Genomic DNA, 23,014 nt, shown 5'->3' with positions numbered 1-23,014 from the left:
AATAGAATAGAATAGAATAGAATAGAATAGAATATGCAGGCATAAATATACATGCATATAGACACGTGATTTTCTTTTTTTTTTAATATAAAGAAGCCAAAAACACATCCTGGAAAAAAGACAGCCTCTTCAGCAAATGGTGTTAAGTGGCTGCATGAAGAGGAATCCACATAGATCCATATTTATCACCCTGTATGAAACTCCAAAGACCTCACTATAAAACCAGATACATTAGATCTTATGGAAGAGGAAGGGGGAGGGGATAGCATTGAACTCTCTGGGACAGGAGAGAGGTTCACAGTTAACCAACATAAGAGACTAAGATCAACATTAATATATGGAACCTCATGAACTGAAAGATTTCTGCACTATAAAGGACATTGTCCTTTGGAACAAAGTGGCAACATATACAATGGAAAAAGATTTTTGTCAACTACACATTTGATAGAGGGCTGTGCTGGATAGTTTTATGTCAACTTGACACAAGCTAATGTCATCAGAGAGGAGGGGACCTCAATTAAAAAAAAAGAGTCTCCATAAAATCAAACTATAGCAAGTCTGTAGTACATTTGATTGGAGATGGGCAAGCCCGTTATATGGGTTGCCATCCCTGGGCTGGAGTCCTGAACTTTATAAGAAATCAGGATTAGCAGGCCAGTAGGCAGCATTCCTCTTTGGCCTCTTCATCAATTTGGTCTCCTGCCTCCAAGTTCCTGTTCTGCTTGAGTTCCTGTCCTGATTTCCTTTGATGATAAACTGAGATGTGGAAGCATAAGCCAACAAAACAAAACAAAACAAAACAAAAGAAAACAAAAACCAAAAAAACAACAAAAAAAATCCCTTTCTTTTCCAAGTTACTTTGGTTATAGTGTTTCATCACAGCAATAATCACCCTAACTAGGATAAAGGTTAATATTTCAAAATATATAAAGAACTAAAGAAACAAGATATCAAGAAAACAACCAAATTATCAGTGGGATACAGATCTAAACAGAATTCTTAAAACTGGAAATTCAAGTCGCTGAGAAACATTTAACTTAGATAATGGAATATTATGCAACCATTAAATAATGAAATGATTAGTTTCACGGGTAAATGGATGGCACTAGGGAAAAAAGAAAACATTCTGAGTGAGATATCCCAGATTGAGAAAGACAAATATAGTATGTATGCTTATGTGTAGATAGTGGCTGTGGGATTAGGAGGGACAAATAGATCTCTCTAGAGATGGGAAAGAGAATAGACTAGATAGTTACATATGGATGGTAGCGGCTGGAATGGGAGGATCAAGTTGGGAAGAGAGAGGGGAATGAGGGAAGGAATAGTGGGATAGACAGCTAAAATTAAGGGGCATTTGAAGGGTAGTATGGAAACCTAATACAGTAGAAGTTTCTTAAAATATATACGTTCATGGAGGTGATCTAACTGAAATCACCAAATAATGGGGAAACACAGCCCCAGCTGGCCATCTTTTGTTACCAGATGATGTTTCTCGTTCTGGAATTGGGTTATATCTAATGGAGTTGTGGGTCAAAAGGGTCCCATGGGAATCTCCAAATAACCCAAGATGTTGCCAAGAGTATAGATTGTTCTCCACAAATAGACAAAAAGTCCACATTGCTAAAAACAATACCTACAGAACTCATTGAACGTGGAGAAGTTGAGCTGGTGCCCAACTACAGTCTTTACCCTTATGTGCTAATATTAATGTCTTTTGTACAGGAAGGTACTTTGCCAAAAGAGAAACATAATATGAATCTAGCCATAAACCCTTTGATCTACAGTGAGGTCTGCCTCTATAATATGCTATGCGGTGTGACACAAAGCTTGTGGGAGTGACTAACCAATGTCTGATTTGTCTTATGGCCCAGTCCACAAGATGGACCCTATATTTGATATTGCTTGGATGACCAAGAATGTGAGACTAGATAGCCTTAACATTGGATAAAATCAAATAACAATGTAATAAATAAATAAATAAAAAACAATGTAATCAAAATAGGGAAATATGACTTCTAATGACATTCTGCTATTCTCATAGATGAGTGCCGTGCTCAGCCATCATCAGAGAAGCTTTCATTTGTAGCAAATGGGAACAAACACAGAGACCTACAGCTATATATTACACAGAAAGACAGATCTTGGAACACATAGCCCTGAAAAGGATATCTCCATCAAAGCCTTTCCACTCGGTACTTAGTGGAAAAGGAAGCTGAAAGAGCATAATAGCCAGAGGGCACAGAGGACACTGAGAGTAGAAGGGTCTCTAAATCAACATGAGCAAAACTCTAATGATGTCACAGACAACAGCATATGCAGGGCCTGCACAGGTCTGCATCAGGTCCTTATGGGTCTGTGACTGCTCTCTGCTCTTTGTGTCCTTCTGTACAGTGCTCCTACAGTGTTGTCTGTTTAATTGACTGTTTCATTTAAATTTATTTAGCAGTTAATTCATGCTAAGGCATGGAGTTGGTATATAACTTTAGAATAGGCAAAGTGTTTATGTGATTTACTAAAAAATTGCAAAGGAACTTAGCAATGTCTTGTTAACCACATTTTTGCTCTGTCTTCACCAATACTCATATCTTGTGCAAATTTCCTCATTTATTTAAAGCAAGGTGAGCATGAACACTGTTCTTAAAATGCACCTTTATCTTTCACCACCTTGTGCATGATACTCCAGCAATATGAAATTGGTACAGTCCTGAAAGCCATCCATTCGTTACTTGCAGGATTTTTTTCTTCTGGTCACATCCACTTGGCCCATGCTCTTAATCTTCTGTCAGGCTGCTTCTGAGTCTTCACATACATAAGTCTGAGTAAATCACGGCTTCATCTAAGAAGCTGTGCATCTCTCCTCTGTTGCTCAGCAATATTCACACCATCAGTGCTCAGACAGGCCCGGACTACATACTCCTTTACCAGAGGCTAGCAAACTTTGCATGGAGCTAGATACTTTAATTTAATAGGCGTTTGCGACAGCTACTTACTTTTTGCTTTCCTTGGGAAAATTGCAGTAATTGGGTAAAAATACAAGTATGACTATCTTCCGATAAAACTTTATGTATAGACGTAGAAAGTGAGTCAGAAATGGCTGATACAGTATTGCTAGCTAACCTCTGGAGTAGACCATGAGTCTTTAATACATTTCTGTGAAACATCACCTTCATTATATTACTACATGTGCTAGTACTAACTTTTATATTAGGAATTTAGTTTTAGTTTTAAATTAACTTAGCAGAGTAATGGATTTCCATCTATATCTTGTTTCAATTGCTTCTCCTTCCTGCTTTACTCTTCTTGTTCTCTCTGTCCCCCTTTCCCTGCTGTGTCCTTTAGCCACTGGGATTTCCCCATCCACTTTGATGGATCGTCTTCCCCACTCTCTTCTCCCTTAAACCTTTCTTTCTCTAGTCACACGAGTCTCTTTCTAGTTCCCTGGCTTTACCCATATTTACTCCCATCTGGAGACACATTTAACAGTAGTTTATCTGTGCCTGGATTATCTTGTGATACAGTATTTTCCAGTTCTATCCATAATTTCATAAATAGCATTATATATGTGTTCCACATTTTCATTATCCATTTATCTAGTAGACATGTAGCCTGACTCCATTTCCTTGCTAATGTGACAGTGTGAACAATAGATTTGCAAGTACCTCTAGTTTTTGTGTGTATGTCCAGAAGTGGTGTAGCAGGCTCACTTGTTACCCCTGTGGCTAGTGTTTTGAGAAGTCCCATACTGGTTTCCATGGTGACCACACTGACACCAATAGTAGGTAAGGATCCTGTCTTCTACTCTTTCCCAGTATTTGCTTTCCTCACAGTGGCTCCAGGTGCAGCTCTCTATTTTCATCTATTCCATATGATTTTTGTCTTTGTTATTTTGTTGATAGAAGTTTCTCCCCAAACATAGGATATATAGGCATACAGGATGGCAGTCAACTATGATGATATATAAAACCAAGTCTAGAAGTTGATTTTATTTTTATGTAAAGCTTAATGTGCCTTCCCACAGAATGCATTGTTTGCATTCCAGGTATAATAGTCATTCCCTTAATTCCAGCCTTTGTATCTGCTGGCAAGGAAAGCTGCCAGAGAAAAACCACAGGCCTGTGGGGTCTACAGATAAGATTGTATTTCTGAAATAATCACTTACATTATATATGCATTTTTAACTTTGTTAAATAATTTCTTAAATTTTATGTATGGTCTTTAGACTTTATGGCTATTGACTTTACTTTGGTGAGGAAGGTGAGCGAGCAGAGCAAGCCTTTTTACCAAATCTAAGGGAAGAAGCGTGGCGGTTGAGAGGCGTTGCGATGGCCTTCCCTCTCTCTTACATCCTTTCTTTCTGTAAAAAGATTCAGACTACTTAAATCAAGCTGCCTCTTTTGGTCTTGTTTTCTGAATAGTGTCTTTAAGCACTTGTATTCTGTGCTGAGGATGAGTTTGGCTTACTTGTAACATTGTGGATGTGCTTCAAAACTTTCTACCATTACTCATCAGTAAAAAAAAATTCATATATCTTTGTTCACTTTTCTCTCAAAGATTTTCTTAGTAAAGTAGGAGCAGATTGCTCTGCAGAGAATATTTTCAATAAAATCTAGTAGTTCTCCTTGGGGCGGGGGAGTTTCATTAGTACTTTCTAAAAGGCTCATTGATAGCCCTTTTTACTTTTTTTACTATTTTTTTTAACCGTTCAATATGAAAAAGGAAACCACACATATACATATTTCTAGGAATCTTTAGTTTTTGAGATGAATTAATTTCCTGAGTATAGAAATACCTTTTCTCAAACATTGACTGAATGATTCTGCATGGTTAGTAGTCAGAAACACACTGCTAGCATGGCGGGGTGAAGGTCAGCAGTAAGATGCATTGCAGCACAGAGGAGGAAAGACAGATGGATGAGGTACAGTGTTCAGGGTTGCGACATGGAGAGGTCACCTCAACAGAGATTTGAAGGATGAATGAGGATTTGCAGGAGCTGGGTGTGTTTATGTACACCTGTATTCATGTCACCAAGAACATGGGAACAGGAGAATCACAAGTTGGGGCAAACTGAGCCATATGCAAAACTGACTCTAAACAAAGGAAGGAAGGAAAGAAAACCTTGCCTTTTAGACTGGTGATGGGAATTGTGGCAGCACATATGACAAAGTTAAGGCATAATGACTCCCTGGGACACTGTGTCCAACTTGGAGAGGTCTCCATGGACAGGGCCACACCATGGTTGTTGTCAGTTGTCATCACTGATGACCAGGATTTAGAGATCCATGTCTAGCTTGGATCACAAATACTTTATTAGAAATCTAAAGTAAAAACTTAATTACACCAGGAATTTATGTAAATATTATGGACTGGTTCATGTTCCTCTGTTGGAAAACTTTCACAGAAAATGAGTTACTATGATATACACAAACAAATTATTTGACATGTAATTAATACCAACAAATACCAAGACTTTTAAAATTCATTATTCTGACCTAGTTTCTCTTCTCTATGGGCAAGTTAGAGAAAGTGGTTCTGGTCTTTTAGTTATTTATTGCCTCTTTTCTGCAATTTTCCTCTGTTCAATCAAGTTTGAAGATGATACTATTATTATAACAATATACTTTATATTATAAAGAGTCAGGTTTGGGGTTTTTCTTTTATTTCTTTTTTTCTTTTTTCTTTCTTTTTTTTTTTTTTCATCACAATTCTGCTTCTTTCTTTGATTTTCAGACTTTATTTCACCTCCTAGTCACAGATCAACAAAAGAACTAATTTTAGGATTCCGTTTCCAAAGATTCTGAATCAGAGTACTATGCCTGACGGTGGCCTAGAAACTTAGAATTTTATCCAGCGCTGAAGGCAGTTTTCCTGGGGGCCTAGTGATGACTAAATCTTGAGAAGCCCAGTTCTGGGGAGCAGAATATAATACTTTTCGCATCAGCAACAATATAGATGAGCCATTTCTCTGAACAGTGATGAGAGCATGTGAAGAATGCTAACCACTAATTAGACACCAGCTTTTCTTCCTATGGCTGCTGGAAAACCGGTGCCCTATTAAATCTTCAAAATCACAGCATGATAAAGTGGAAGGCTATGGAGCTCTGAGGTTAGAGGGTCACACATGGCGCCTTCCTCTAACTGTTAGGAGCCAGCAGATGGCAGCAGTTCAATGCTACTCTGCATAGGTATCCACTACAAGCAGGTTTAACTGTGGGCTTGCAATATTTAAACTTGGAGAAAATGTGCAGAGGGTGTAGAAAATGCAGTGGGGAAGGGTGGGTAGGAAAGCCGTTTTATTTGCTGCTACCACTCAATTTAAGGAAGCTTATTGTTTCTCAGTATGCAGAATATCTCTATCGTAACAAACTCCAGTTTACTTGAAAAGCTGTCTTGTTTTCTCCAAAAACAAGAACACCATTCTCTGTAGTGTCCTTAAAATTTGGGCAGTAGTTCTTAAATTTTGTTTTTAAACATGTATTGTGTGATCATGCCTTAAAGAAACAAGTTATAACTACTTTGTAATCCAGATCCTTGGGTGCTAGCAGGCTGTCTCTTAGCCAGTGGGAACCTAGTTATTTAAGGTAAAAGAAAAAGATAAAAGAGGAGGATGTAAAATTTGAAAATAAAAATGTTTACTACAGCATTAAAAGGCTCGTTTACTTAGACATTGATCAAGCTAAATTGATTATAATCTTTTGTTATTAAAGCTTTATACTAATAGAAATGAAAAAAGATTAAGAAATGAAGTTATTGTTTAGCAGTCGAGATGCTTTTTCTGCTTCCTGCTTAAGGAGTAAAATTTTAATTCCACCTAACAGTGCTGATGGGTGGCATCCTTCAGAGGTTCTCCTTGAGTGATTTTATCCTTGAGTCTTCCTATAAATGTGTATGTATTAAAGCAAAACAAGAACAAGTATTTTATTCATTCAAAGCTTCTCTGTTTTCAACTGCAATTATAAGAACCCCCAAATCTAATTTAGTGCTTATTGACTATTTATTTGTAGTGTCATCAATTTGTGATATATTAACATTATGACTTGTATTACATCTTATTGGTATAGCAGTCTTAATTGAAATTATGATATGTTTGTCTAATGAAAAGTTGAGTGTGGTAATTGCAATCAAAGAGAATGTTTTAGAGTGTGGTATTTGAAAATTGCATTGAGATTTGAAATACTACTTGTTTAGAAAAATGGAGAAAATAGTTTCTTTTCTAGAAGATATGATAAAGGGAAAAGTGTTAACATGCATAGCATTAAGTGGGTCTGGACTCTTGGCCCCGCCCATAACAGTGGAGTTTCAGTCAGATTTATTCATTTGAACCTCTCTTCTTAAGCTGGGATTAATGGGGTTTGGTAATGTCTACATGAGACAGTGAAAATCAAAAATGCTTCATACTGTACTGCTTCATTGACTGTTAAGTTTGCCAACACAGTTTCAATCCTGCAAATCAACAGTGAATTATTGACTCACAGGGATTTTCTAACATCCCTGAACATGGTTGCCTTACTTTCTGTGAGGAAAGAGAAAGTGGGTGGAACCTGGGACTGGAAATGTCATTGTCGTAACGTGTTACTATGCAGACATTTTAAAAGTGAATAAAATTCTAAATCAGCAATGTTTTTTGTGTTCATTTTATCATTTAATCCAAGTGAGGCAGACACAGTGTGGTTTAAGTTAATTTTGGCTTTACATTTATGTACTTGAGTGTCTTAATTATTCCATTAGATATTGCACAAATTTATCTGATAATTATCTTTCTATTAACTTGAGTCATGTTTAGCTATTTAAATGAAAATGGTCCAAATCATATTCTTGTATATGATTGAACAGTGATGGTCTTAGTTTAGCCTCCTTTCTTAATGGTGGTTCACTAGAGAAAGACTGGAGGGCTATGCAGTAAAACGACAGATATCTTTGCTTTGAAACATTTACTTGGTGGAATTTTATTTTACTGTGCCTTATTAATATTTTTCATTCATAAGTGTTGCACAAATTATTTGGTGAAGAACAAAAATAGCAACATATTTGAAGCAAAATGGCAAAATTTGCCTTTACCTCGATTCTCCCAGCCCCAAGTGATACTCCAACCTTATTTCCCTTTCTCACATTAGGCACCATAGTTATGTGTCTGTTTATAATTTACTGTGAACTGATGCCTCACCTTTGTTTCAGCATATATGAATTCATGTTGAATGTTAATGCATTATACCATTTTGTCTTTTTTGATAATATCTCATTAATTTTACTTATTTACTTAATATTTATTTATTATCGTCTGCAAAACTCAGTAAATTTAGCAGGTATCTGGGATTCTCTGGAGTGGATGTTCTATTTCCTTGCCAGTACTTTCTAGAAAACAACTATAACTGATCCCACTGTTTGAACAAGTTGGACTTTATCTCTTGCAGCACAGAGAACATAAATGAAGGAGTGCGCAGGGTTTCTGAGAGGGTTTTATTAGCATTGGTGATATCCAGCGATCTGACCTGTGTTAGGTGATTGGGAGGGTTAGGTTTAAGGAAGTGGGTGTGGTAAGTCTCATCTAGAAATGAAGACTAGAATGGGACTCAGGCTATGACTAGTCAGGACGATACAGTGGCTCATTCATGCTAGTGTGCTGTGTGATCATGTGTGTAGTGTTGATGTGCTCTCAGGAGTTCTCACAGAGTGATGTTCTTTTGTGCCACAGTGTATTTGTCTGATATTTATATTCAATAGAAGAATCCTGTAAGTATTGGGCTTTTGTAGCCAAACCAAGACCTGCTTGAGGCTTCTAGGCCAGCTCTGCGGTGACAGGGGCTGTTGTTACATTCTATCCCAGTTTTACTGGCTTAAGTTTTCTTATTCTTTATACTTACAGCTTCATATTGATGAAAATATTATATAAACTTTCATAGCTGAATTACATCAGATTATATTATTTATATTTACATCATAAATTTGAATTTTTACTATTTTTAAAAAGCCTGTACTTATTTCTTCTACCAACAAGGGCACCTCAGCCAAAGCATTGCAAGTCTAATTTTTTATCCTTTTTGCTAGTGCTAGAATATTATTTTCCCTTTAAAAACCATTTTTATACAATTGACCTTTACTTTTAAAACTTTATTAAATAACCATAATTTTCCTGTTCACATCCTTTCTCCATTTAAATATTAGTAATATATATATATGTGTGTGTGTATGTGTGTGTACATTATGTGTGTGTATACATTATGTGTGTGTGTGTGTGTGTGTGTGTGTGTGTGTGTGTGTATGTATACTTATCAGGGTTTAAGTACTCTTCAGGGGTTTTAAGGGCAAGTTGATATTTATATGGACATTAGTCCTGTGTTTGTAGTCTTTGCTTCCTATATCTTTCATTTTTGCATAGAAAATCACTGACTACCCTAAAGCTATTAAAACAGTCCTTGATCAGTCATTTAACTTTGCCTCTAAATCTGGGATATGGGATATTTTTTGTGTGTGTCTCAAAGATGAACTTTTTCCCAGAAGTGCTCTGGTGTGCCAGTGTCATTTGTTGCTGAGTCTGTTTTTATTTAGTGGAAATACCATGTCCTTTTTAAGTGCAGACATGGGCATCAGCCTATGGCAAAATTTCTCTTAACTGACCTCCTTCTAAGTGCTTGGATTAACTGATGTTTATTTCCTCTGTGAAGCATCTGGTCTGAAGACAACCATAAGCCAGATGATATTTGTATATGTCTGCATTATAGATGATTCAATACTGTCGTGATATAGATTGCTCATACTGAGATTTGATATTTCTAACAACAGTTTTGGGTATTTGTACTTGCTATTCCATATTTCTTATTTACTTCAACATTATCAAATTTATAAAATGTGAGTAAAAAATGAAAGCTGAAATACATTAATTAAAGATTAATTTTCTTCTCTAGGGAAATATGACATGTTTTAAATGTGCAATTGAATATAATCTGGTGCCTAATAAGCATTTGTTTGCTAAATGGTAAATGTTTGAATGTATTATCTCATAAAACGTTTTGGTGATTCTTCATATTGTAGTTCTATGTTATAAAGACAGATACAACTGTAAATTTATTAACACTTATCTAAGTTGATAGTAGTCTAAATGCTACTTTTGCTATACAACAACGGTTCTCAACGTGTTTGGGGGGTGTCTAATGTATCTTTCATGGGGTTACCTGAGACCACTGGAGAACATAGATATTTACATCATGATTCATAACAGCAAAATTATAGTTATGGAGTAGCAACAAAAATAATTTATAGTTGGAGATCACCAGAAAATAGAGAACCATATTAAAGGCATGTAATATTAGGAAGGTTGAGAACCACTGGTGTCTGCATAGGCATTTGAAATATGATGTGATATTTCTAAAGCAAATTAAAAATACTGATCATTAAACCTAAAGTTAAGAGAACACATTTACTGCACTATCCTAGCTGTTTCTTGATATAACAACTGCAGAACTTATTGACTTGGAACAGGAAGCAGTGACCATCTATCTCAGTCTCAGTGGTCAGGAATCACGAAGTGGCGTAAGGGGGAGGCAGTCTCCTGATGGTTTCTCATGGGAAACTTGACCTCAGATAAAGAATGCCATTTCAACACTGCTCACTTAGGATGCTCTTTTATTGTTGAAAGCCTTCAGTTCTTTGCTGTGCAGGTTTCTCTGTTACATCCCTGTCTAATCATCACCACAGCATGGCTGCCAGCCTCCTTAGAGCATGTAACCTAAGAAAGCAAAGATGGTGATGTAAAGAATTTTGTGTTGCATGTCACTTGTCACATTTAATGTGTTTCATGTGTTAGAAGAGAATCAATACAGTTTATACTCACAGGAAGGGAAATGGGTACAGCTTTTGACTACAGAAGAATTGGCTGTACTGGTATTTATTTTGCGTTTTTATGGATCAGGACTAGAAATGGATTTGTTTATAATCCTTGGTTCCTTTCTAGGACACCGCCTTAGGAAAACCCCGAGAGGTGTTCCGCCTTCCTACAGATGTGACAGCATATGACAATCGTCTTTGTGCATCTATCCATTTCACATCCCCTTCCTGGGTTACCTTGTCAGATGGAACTGGAAGACTGTATGTCATTGGAACAGGTGACCGTGGAAACAGTCCTGAAAAATGGGAGGTGAGTTGGTTTTCTTTGTTGTTCTTTGTAAGCCTTGTGAGGAGTCCAGAAGGTATATATAAATTAAACTCAGGAGCCATTTACCAGCCTATGTTGTATGCTTTGTTAAGTGCCCACTTTTTCCATTGTGATTCTGGAGGTTTGCTTTTGTTCTCTCTCTCCTGTTCATTCTGTTAAAATGTCCTGCTATTTCTTTGTTTTGTTTGTTCTATTAAGGGTGCTGATCTTATTTTTGTTTTATAAACTGTGTATCTAAAATATGTGTGATTTATTTTCCTATAGATTATGTTTAATGAAGAGCTTGGGAATCCTTTTATTATAATTCACAGTATCTCATTGCTGAAAGCTGAAGAACATTCAGTGGCTATCCTGCTTCTTCGAATAGAGAAGGAGGAATTGGACCTGAAAGGAAGTGGTTTCTATGTTTCTTTGGAGTGGGTCGTTGTCACTAAGAAGAAAGAAGGTAAAGTAAACAGGATTCTGAACCTCTAGCTTGCCTTCACTGGTGGGACTCTGAATGCTCTATTTACTGCTTGCTTCTTGAGCAATGTAATAAAGTATGCTATATAAGGGCTATCATATGCTTCCACGAGTATATGTACATTTTGTTTAAAAGAAGACATTACATAAATTTTGGAGACCATAAGATACATCATTTTAAAATAGCCAAGAGTTTATACCTAAAAATTCACATATATGAACGTGGATATAAATAAGTAGGTGTTGTGTAATTTTCTTTCTGTGAGCCATGAATAAGCTTTGTTCACATTAGACATTCATGGACAGCAGACCAAAGTAGCAACCATGTGTAGCTTAGGGAGGCATTGACTTTATTGGAGCTGTATACAAGAACATAAACAATGTATTACTTGTCGGAGCCTGGGTGGTTCAGCACTAAAAAGCCCATGCTGCACTGGTAACAAACTCACAAAACTTTCTTCCTGGAGCTTTGCCCAACCCGGAGCATTCCCAGGAGAGTCTATTCTGTTATACCCTCTATAACCATGGGAGGAGCCTTTGAATTTTTAACTTTCAGGAGTTTCCTGAACCTTGTTTCATTCCCCTGAGTCAAATGAACCTCTCTTCTTTCTAAATAAGGACCTGTTGCAGTATGCAGGAAATAGCTACTTAACAGAAATAGGAAGTTTTAATGTAATTTGAATATAAATAAGAACTAGAAGATGGAGTCGGTTCCTTCCTTTTTGTCAACATTGTCTTTTGTATTTATCTTCCATAAAACTTTCCTTATTCATGTGTGTAATAAAGTCTTAAAACTTGTTCAGTTTGAACCTGTCAGACTTCCAGCATGACTTTAAAGAGTAGCTTCTTGTGTAGTTCTGAGCTTCCTTCCCGGGGATTTTGTGCTCCGGAAGACTCTGCTTAGTTTAAGAGATGTATCTGACGGTCCTCCTTTCTGTCACTTTTCTGTTTCTCTAATTGGAAGCTAAGGGAGTTTGCTTTGTGCTCTTGTTTTGTTTTGTGTTTTCCGGTTTGACATTGTCCCACTGCTTTTCCTTGTTCAGTTGGCAGTAAATTAACTGAAATTCTTCATCACTTCAAAACAGCAAACCTAACCAAAAACCATTCTTTACCTTACTGCTAGTTTACAGCTCAGATACAGGCATTAATACTTGTATTCTAGAAGGAATGACTGCCTTCAGAAACATCTATATGCACATGAAAATTGCTTATGCTTAAGCTGAATATATTTGTTGTTCCTAGTATATATTTCCATCTCTGTAGTAATGCAGAAACTATATGTTAGGGGGTGGGGGGGTGGGGGGGGACTGTTTTACTGTTATCAGACAGCCTGTGTCACAGCTATTCAGCTGTGCAGTTATGGCATAAAAACAGTGACGAATGGATAAACTAGACTCTAAAATACTTAGGGACATTGAAGCTTAAATACTAAGAATTGTTACAACTATATAAGTATTCTTTTGCTCCCTTTTCTACTGTTTAACATACAGTCATGCTTGACTCAAGCTGTATGAATACAGATCGAGACCGGACTTTGGATCCTGGGTTGTAGTTTGAAGACTGCTGCTTAAGGAAACAGTGGAAGTATTTCTTAAGGAATATGATTCTTAAGAGGAGAAGTCATAGTGCATTTTCCTTCCCTCTGTCCCTAAGAATGTGGCTGTGTAGTTGCAAGTCAGTCCATGTCCATGGGACTTACTAGACGGATGCCTGTAGATCCCACAGCAGCATGCCTGGAGACACCCACAGCAGCTCTGTCCTCACAGCTCCTCTTCGTCATTCTTCTTCTCAGCTGAACAAGCACTCGTAGATTTTACTCTTTTTTCTTCTAGGATTCTTATTTGTAGAACTCAGCAATTTTCTGAAGATTCTGTCTTTCTTTGCTCTTTTTTAGTATCTTGTTTTCTCCAGTTACTAATAGAATTGTCTTCTTTTAAAATAATTTTAAATCAACCTCCCCTCTGTGTGTGTGTGTGTTTTCAGGGTTTGTTCAGGGTGTGGAGGCCAGAGTTCTATTTTCCGTCTCGTTCATTAGAAGCAGTCTTGTGTTTTGAGGTGTTCTCACTAGTCTGCAGCTCACCAAGTAGGCTAGGCTGGTTGGCAGTGTCCATAACCCCCCACTGTTCTGCTTTCCTAGTGCTGGGAATACAAAAACATGCCACCACACTTGTCTTCTTACGTGTGTATCTGGGGACCAAAGTCAAGTTCTCATGTTTGCAAAGCAAGTACCTGACTGACTGAGCTGTGTCACCTGTTCTTAGTGCTTGGGTCTAATACAGTAGAGCTATACTTTTTCTAAAGCATGTTGACGTAAACACAGGATAAATTATATTTTGTGGTCAGTTAAGTTGGAAAATGAAAATGTTTATTATCTCCAAAACACATTAAGTTGATTTTTAGCTAGTGTTAAGCTTACAAAACTACAGTCTATTCAATAGTGTAGTAGTATGAAGGTATGTCCTTGTCTGAAGTGATGTTTTGTTACTTGCTTGGTTTCCTTCTTTATTACATTTTTATTCTTTTTTAATTTTTGTATAATATATTTTGATCATATGCTTCCCCTTCTCCCAAGTCCCCCCAGATCATCCCTCCCCAACTTCATCTTCCTTCACTCTCTCTCAAATAGTCCAAAAAACTCCAAAACAAACAAACAGAAAAGAAAAAGACAAAAATACTAAACATAGCAAACAAAGAACAAAACAAAACAACCCCCCTCCTATACACACAAAAATGTGCGTGGCCTTTTAAATGTTTATTCTGGGGACAGAATGTTGGTCAAACAAGTGGGAGGTCTGCCCTGGAGTGTGTTTGGTATCCCTGGTGATACTGCACTGGAGAAAACCAGCTAGTATCAATTGTAGATTGCCTTAGTTAGGAGTGGGGCTACACTTCACTTCCACTTACTTGTGCTGGAATTTTTTTCTGGCACAAACTTGTATAGATCGTGTATGTGCTGTCAGAGACTCCTGTGAGTTCATAGGTGTGTTAGCCCTGTTAGGTCTATAGAAACCGCTTCCTTAAAGCCTCCCTCTGTCTCTGCTCTGTACAGTTTTCCCACCTCATCTTCCACCTGGATCCCTGAGCCAAGAGAGGAAGAGTTTGATAGAAACATCCCATTTAGGGCTGAGTTCTCCAAGATCTCAACATCTGCACACTGTCCAGGTGTGGGTCTCTGTGTTAATTCCTATCAAACACAAGAAGTTTCTCTGATGAGGGTTGAGGGATACATTTACTAAAACCTTAAAATACTGTTAAACTGATATTTATAGTAAAGGTTGTAAGTGTTATTTCATTATTGGTCATAATATTCATGTAGTTCTAATTTGGTATATAAAACCCAACTACTATAAAAATATTTCATTTTAAGAAACCTTATTTACCAGTTGCTACAGCAAGTAAAACCTAGTTCATTCCATACTTTTCCCCCATGCTCGGATAGTGTCATGTACCTGCGGAGAAAGTAGTCAGTCACTGGCATTAGCCACTAGGCACATGTGGTTACTGAGGATTTGAAATGTGTCTAAGTAGCTGAGGTTGTGAATTTAAAGCCTAACTTTAATTAAATAGCCGTTTGAAGCTGGTGACTACTGCACTGCACAGAACACATTAGAGCAAAGTTCATCAAAACCAGTATTTTATAGTAGGAACTTGTTTGAGGACAATGAAGTTCTCAGGTGTATGTGTGCGTGTGTGTGCCTATCAGAAGAAAACTATGGGTGTTGGTTCTCTACCATGTTGTTCTTCGGGTTTGTTGGAACTTGTCATCAGGCTTGTTGGTAATGGCTCTTACCCACTGAGCTGCCTGGGGGGCCAAAGTTGTCCATTTCTTATTCTTACTCAAAGATTCATTAAAATGTAGCTTTTTATAATGTTTATTTTCCTACAGATAGTAAAAAGTATGAAATTACAAAGCATCATGTTCTCCGTGGAAAGTCAGTGCCACATTATGCTGCAATTGAACCTAATGGAAATGGTCTAATGATTGTATCTTACAAGTCCTTCAAGGTTATTTCGGGAGATCAGGATCTTGAAGAGAATATGGATGAAGACAGGCCAGAGAAAATCAAAGGTAATTTAACCTGTTGAGGCAGCTCATGTATGCCTATGTACATATACACATCTACGTGCTTTGTCCTCTCTCCAACACATGTTATGGGTTCCATCATAACATAGTCAGAACATACGTTCCAGGAGGAACAAAAACCGCTTTCTTTTAGTTTTGTTTCATACCCTCGACCCGCACATGTTACCTTCATAACTTTGTAATTATCTGGTATTTTAGAAATTGCAGTTGGGTCAAACATGATTCCCTGTTTAATACTTAACTAAATAATGGTTATATTAACACCAGACAAATCAAAGTGATAATATTCTCCCAAATAAAGCCTAATAGACATAGTCTTACCTTCATGCTAAACTGACCGTTCCTTGAAGGCAGAATCACTGCATTTCTGGATGTTGAGTGAAAGAGAAAATGTTATACCTTAGATACCGAAAGTCCAAAAGATCTGAGGCAGCCTCGTGGTGTGGGCTTGCCTAGCCCCAGGTTTAACCTTCACCATAAGAAAGCAGGGAAAATGTAAATGTTAATATATGTCCTATGATGAGGGGATTAAGAAATTCTGGATTTTCTTTAATCTGTCTTCTAAAACAGACATGAATTTTATAGGTTTCTCTTCTCCTCATTGTTACCAGAAGTTATCCATTATGTGATCATAATGAATAAACTGATATGTCCACATTTCAGGGAGACACGTGTGTGTGTGTGTGTGTGTGTGTGTGTGTGTGTGTGTGTGAGAGAGAGAGAGAGAGAGAGAGAGAGAGAGAGATAAAAGGGAGGGGTAGAGAGAGGCAGAAAGTGAAGTAACAAAGGAAGAGATTGCTGTCAGTATTTTGGGGTGCCAGTCTCTTAATGCATTTTGTGAACCTGGAAAACAGGAAAATATGTGTATTTGTTACAATTCCTTGAATCAATTCCTTGAAGTCTGTGTGTTTATAATTTGTATATATGTGAGAGAGATGATCTCTAGACAATATTGATTTGGATAGGTGTTCTCTTAGATGTCTAGGCTATAATATCCTATGTTGTATCTAATTTTTATTGCTACATAATGCCTTTTCCTATTCCCAGTAGAACCTCTGTATTACTGGCAACAAAGTGAGGATGATTTGACAGTAACGGTAAGGCTTCCAGAAAGCAGTACTAAGGAAGATATTCAAATACAATTTTTGCCTGATAATATCAACATTAAGCTGAAGGATATCCAAGTTTTGGAAGGAAAACTCTATTCATCTATTGATCACGAAGGCAGCACATGGACAATTAAAGAGAATGATAGGTATTTTTGTAGTTTTACTTTAGAAAATTTATTTCTTATGACTTCACATTTTCCTTTTTATCTCTCTACAAGTAGGTACATTGAAGGTGAATATAATAGTTTCATCTATATCGATTTTTCAGATAGATTAAAGATGGTGAGACTACATTAAAATGTAATTGTAGTTAAGATTGATGTTGCTATACTTGCCTGTTTTTCATTACCAGCTATATATACAGAGAAAATAAAAGGTGAAACTATTTACTTATTTTCATCTGTACTCTTAAAACATTGCAATAGAAATAATTTCAAGTTTAATTTGCTTATGATATAATACAATCCCTTTATCTAAATGTATTTAAGGCCTATAAAAGGTTATGGCATGAGAAGGCTCCCTCTAACCAGTCCCACCAGTCCCCGGTGTGCCTCTCCTCGCTGCTGTTACTAGCTTCCTTCTAGAGACATTTCCTGATTACTCTGCTAAATTCTCTGTTTTGCTTTCAGGGAAAAAAATTTCTGGTATATGTATGTGAGTGTGTGTGTATTTATATATATAATGTGTGTATATTATATATATATAATATATGGCTATAAATTTTGTTTAATGTATTTGTAACAGTAAATTTTAAATACATTTCCATTAAGGATACATGATTATTTTCAGCACTTTAGTTTGACTTGATAGTCATTTAAAACAGTTAGACTTCTGTCATTGAACCTTTAGAATATTTTGCTAATAATAACTAAATATGTACAGGCAAATAACTATCTGTGTCACTTTGCATGTTAGAAAGAAAATTACTGTATGTGTAGAATTAATATTTCAGAATTTTGAGAGACAAAGTTTACTTCAATATAAACTGATCATTTATAGCTCTTTTTTATGGTCTGTATTTGCAACACACAAAAAAATTAAACCATAAAAGAAGTCCATGATAATTGAACTTCATCTAAGATGTTTCTGCTCTTCAGAATCGAAAAGTTAAGTCAAATGTGGTACTTCATGCCTTGTATCCCAGTACTTGGCAAAGCTGAGATAGGAGAGTCAAGAATTCAAGCTCAGCCTGAGCTTTTTTGGGTCTGAGGTCAGTTTGGATTACATGAGACCCTGTTTCCAAAAGCCAAGATCAGTTTTCAAAAATTGAAATTTTATGCTCATCTAAAAACACATTTTAAAAAAGAGAGAGAGAGAAAACACCAGAAGATGAAATGATGCTCATGGGTCAGTAGGATTAACATAGTATCAATAGCCATTGTACCAAAAGCAATCTATTGATTCAACACAATCCCCATTAAAATTCCAAAACAATTCTTTACAGACCTTGATAAAACAATACCTAACTCCATATAGAAAAACAAAAAGCCCAGGATAGCTAAAACAATCCTGTATAAGAAAAGAACTTCTGCAGGTATCATCATCCATGATTTCAAGCTTTTCTACTGAGCTACAGTAAAAGAAAATAGATTAGATAGATAGATAGATAGATAGATAAATAGATGATAGATAGATGATAGATAGATAGAAGTAGGAAAGTAAGACATGAACAGTTAAGAAAATAGTTACATAAAAGACATTTTCAATGCTTGAAAGCCCAATAAATTCCTAAGATAACCTGGGACCTTAGGATATATTCTGTTGCTACAGGACTTGCTTAGCATATACAAATTTAATGATTTGTTTTATGGTTGTTGTAATATATGAAAAACAATTATCTTTGAAGTTCTTTTAAACCGACTTTATCTTTCCTCATCTGTTTGTCATGTGTGTGTGTGTGTATGTACAAGTCTTGAGGATAGCATTTAAAACTGGCCGTTGAAAAGTAATAAATAAAATTGGTAGCTAGAACATACTGTTGAATGAAATGCTTTTTAGCTTGTGACTTTGTTAGGTTACTTAACATCTTAAGGTATGAGTTTTTCACTCATACTTGGGAACATAAAGGTATGACTTTATTTCGTTGTGTTAAGCAATAAATGAGATAAAACAGGAAGTGTCTGAGGTAGCCCCTAGCATATGGTAAAGCATTAGGGAAGTAGAGCTAATATTATTCTTATCATTTTTATCAGATTAGTGTATTTCTTAGAGAATATAACTAAGTCTGGGCATCATTGATTGTGGTGATAATTTTCATTGTTAATGGTAGGGACTTTTATTATATAACTGATATTATTTTGTATAGTCTCTTACATAGTTGCAGAAAATTTCTAAATGTTATATTATGATTGTTAATAATAACTGTCTTATAAAAGAATAGTTGATATTTTTGCATGTTCTATTTGATAATTGCAGTACCGGTTTTATTGTACTCTTGGAATTGTTTGCTTGAAGTTACATTCCAGGGTGTGAGTTAGTATGGTGTACATTTATCAGAAATGGCTTGTGCAAAGGATTCCTTCCTGTGAAAATGATACACCTGAGTTTCCTCTTCTGTCCTAAGAACATGGGCCAGCTGCTGCTTCTTCTGTCTGTGGTCCGCCCTGACTCAGTGCTCCCTTTTTCTGTAACATAAGTTCTTGATCTTCGGGTCTCTGGCAGGCTCTGCTTAGTACATTTAGAGTTTATGTTTAACAGCTTGAATGTATAGAATTAGATTTAAAACAAGTTATGCAGACTACACTAACATTTTTTTCTGTATTACAAAGTATACCTTGAAATTCCTACATTTGTTTTTAGTTCTTTTAAAAATCCATGTTTTAAAAATTAACATTGACATTAGCTTAACTTGTCCCATCTTTGATTACAATTACATATTAAGACTGTTAATTTATGGTAGTTTATGGTTCTTGAGACTCTATCCTGAAAGCTCTTTAGTTGTAGGCCTCTTGTATGTGTCCACTGCACAGCCCATAGGTCCATGCCACATGCCTGTATATTACTTAGATGCAGTAACATACTGAACACCTATGTCCAACAGTATTTTCCACATGCTGTCTTTATAATCATTCCACCAGTCTGTCTTCAAAGTACTTGATGCTCCATATCCAGTGACTTTCATGGTTACTCATGAAGTTTAGGTGATTTATCATTGGATTACAGATTTTTCCATCATGTATAAAGCCAAAAATGAATAAGATTTTTGATAAAACATTCTCTACATACCAGATAGGTGAATATCTACCTTCTTCTCCCTCCCTCCTTTCTAGTCTTCCCCTCCCCTTTTTCCTGTCTCATTTTGATATGTGCTCTCACTACATAGCCTCTAGTGGTGTTGAACACTGGATTCTTTCTTGTCTGAGCATATTACAGGAATGTAATACCACATCTGATTAAATGTTCAATGTTTAATGTAACATCATGCTTCTCACTTAATGTTTTAGCTTGGAGATTTCTTTGATTAAGAAGAATGAAGGACTGATGTGGCCTGAGCTGGTGGTTGGTGATAAACAAGGTGAACTTATAAGAGACCCTGCCCAATGTGCTGCAATAGCAGAACGCGTGATGCACCTGACCTCTGATGAACTGGTAAGCCATTACCATGGTAAGGCACTTCCTAAGAATCCAGAATATCTTGTATGAAGATTATGCCAAGTCAAACATTAGTTTGCCTTTCTTAATATAAATGATACATTAACATAATTAATGTTTTAATATAGATTGAAGTTCTATTATTTGTATAGCTTACTCTGAATATATACAAAAATGTGAAAGGATATTTTACATGCTGCATACATGTAGATATGTATCTCGACATTCTTTAGAAGAATCGACCAATGTTGACAAACAAGTTACAGTTATGCCACTTATGTGCTAATAACCTAGGCTGATTCTATTACTTAATTATTATAAATAGAGCTATAATACATACATGTACAGGTTGAAATCACTATGGAGTTTACTCACAAAACTAAAAGTAAAAAGTTCATATGGCTGAACTGTACCACCTCCCAGTCCTGGGTAAGTGTTCAAATGCCCCTTTCCCCATGTCCTCATGAATAGAACAGTCAAAAACTAACCAATGTAAAACATAAGTATTATGTATATGAGAGTAAGTATTAAAAACAGAAAATGAGATATAAGTAAAATAACAATGATAGCATCAGTAAACATGTCTCTCATTTCCAGTGTCCCCGAGAGTGTCCCTGTGTTCTTTTTGTCATCTTGTGGGTTTAAAACCTTGCTCCTTTATATGTCTAACATTCCATGTTCTTATCTCTGTCATCTCAGGTCTGCATTTGTTGCTGTTGTTTGCCTTTCCCTGCCCCCACTTCTTTTCCAAGTCCAGTCTTGAGTTAATATTTGTGGGGATGTGGAAGATCGCTGTTGTTCTTTCTCCACCACCTTCTAGTGAAGAGATTATTCATAATGAGTGAAATATTTCCTTATAATGATTACAGTGACCTGGCAATACTTTTGGCTATGCGAGAACATACTACCATGTTAATGACTTGCAATAGCCTATTGAAATTTTGAAAACATTCAACAGTACATTCATAAACATTGGTTATATAATCATTTACTAACTGATATTAGCACGTGTAATCGTCTGACTTACTGCTATGTTGACTAAGAGTGAAAAAGAAGATTCTGAAAAACTATTTACCCTGCAGGAATAAGGTGCATCCTAAGCTAGAAAAGAGAGATTAAATTGTTGAAAGTGAATTTTTTTTTTTTTATGCAAAGAGAAGTATGGCCCAAATAGAGAACACAAGTTTCATCTTTGCTAACAGTCATTAACAATTTCAGGAATTATTGCAATTCATATGCCAGGCTTGAAAGTGTGATTTCATAGCCCTTTTTACAAAAGCCTTATTCCCCAGGCTCATTCATTTGGCAGATTTTTATTATAACCAGCTTTGTTGAGAATATAATAATTGTGACACTAGAAGAGATTGTAGATAATTAAGCTGAACTCCTTTTAAGCTTGATGGTTTTGAAGGAACATTGATATTTATGGAAAAGCTACTTATCCCCCAAACAATAATGTTTTTTGTTTCGAAAAATGCAAAAATACAACATTGTCTTCTACCCTGATGGCAGTGAACTTGGGGAATGGGAGATAGTTAGATGCTCTACTTGTCAACCTTTGGAAAACATCTATCCACTTTTGATATCTACATAATGCTTCAGTCATAAAATGACTAGGCAAATCTTCCTGCAGCATGGAAGAGATTGTATAGTATTACTATTCTGTTTTTTTTTTTTAAATCAGTGTCTTTTATTAGATATTTTCTTCATTTACATTTCAAATACTATCCCAAAAGTCCCCTATACCCTGCCCCTGCCCTGCTCTCCAACCCACCCACTCCCTCTTCCTGGCCTAGCATTCCCCTGTACTGTGGCATATAATCTTCACAAGACCAAGGGCCTCTCCTCCAGTTGATGGCCGAGTAGGCCATCTTCTGCTACATATGCAGCTAGAGACATGAACTCAGAAGGTACTGGTTAGTTCATATTGTTGTTCCTCCTATAGGGTTGCAGACCCCTTCAGCTCCTTGGGTACTTTCTCTAGCTCCTTCATTGGGGACCCTGTGTTCTATCCAATAGATGACTGTGAACATCCACTTCTGTATTTTCCAGGTTCTGGCATATCCTCACAGGAGACAGCTGTATCACGGTCTTTAATTCTATTCAATTTATCAATGTGTCTGTCACTGTGCCACTGCCATGCAGTTTTTAATCACAATTGCTTTGTAGTGCGGCTTGTGGTAGGGGATGTTGATTCTACCAGGGGTTCTTTTATTGTTGGGATTTATTTTTTGCTATCTTAGGTTTTTTGTCATTCCAGATGAATTTGCAAATTGCCCTTTCTAATTATGTGAAGAATTGAGTTGGAATTTTGATGGGGATTGCATTGAATCTGTAGATTGCGTATGGCAAGATAGCCATTTTGACTATAGTAATCCTGCCAATCCATGAGCATGGAATATCTTTCCATCTTCTGAGATCTTCTTTAATTTCTTTCTTCAGAGACTTGAAGTTCTTATCAAACAGATCTTTCACTTCCTTAGAGTCATGCCAAAGTATTTTATATTATTTGTGACTATTGAGAAGGGTGTTGTTTCCCTAATTTCTTTCTCAGCCTATTTATCCTTTGTGTACAGAAAGGCCATTGACTTGTTTGAGTTAATTTTATATCCAGCTACTTCA

The 23,014-nt window shown here is 36.4% G+C and overlaps 1 protein-coding gene across 2 annotated transcripts in view; it reads left to right on the top strand.

Annotated features, from left to right (window-relative positions):
* Positions 1–23,014, top strand: part of Nudcd1 (NudC domain containing 1) — a 54,669-nt gene that overhangs the window by 11,330 nt on the left and 20,325 nt on the right. Inside the window, exons 3-7 of one of the 2 annotated variants that reach the window (XM_021182896.2) lie at positions 10,946–11,128; positions 11,411–11,591; positions 15,495–15,677; positions 16,743–16,947; positions 20,245–20,389. In XM_021182896.2, the coding sequence (XP_021038555.1) occupies positions 10,946–11,128; positions 11,411–11,591; positions 15,495–15,677; positions 16,743–16,947; positions 20,245–20,389 (897 nt within the window). Of the gene's footprint in view, positions 1–10,945; positions 11,129–11,410; positions 11,592–15,494; positions 15,678–16,739; positions 16,948–20,244; positions 20,390–23,014 lie in introns of both variants that reach the window. The other variant, XM_021182895.2, reaches the window with a different exon arrangement.

The sequence above is a fragment of the Mus caroli genome, chromosome 15 (genome assembly GCF_900094665.2).
Source record: "Mus caroli chromosome 15, CAROLI_EIJ_v1.1, whole genome shotgun sequence".
Taxonomy (NCBI): Eukaryota; Metazoa; Chordata; class Mammalia; order Rodentia; family Muridae; genus Mus; species Mus caroli.
This window is presented reverse-complemented; position numbering and strand designations above follow the sequence as displayed.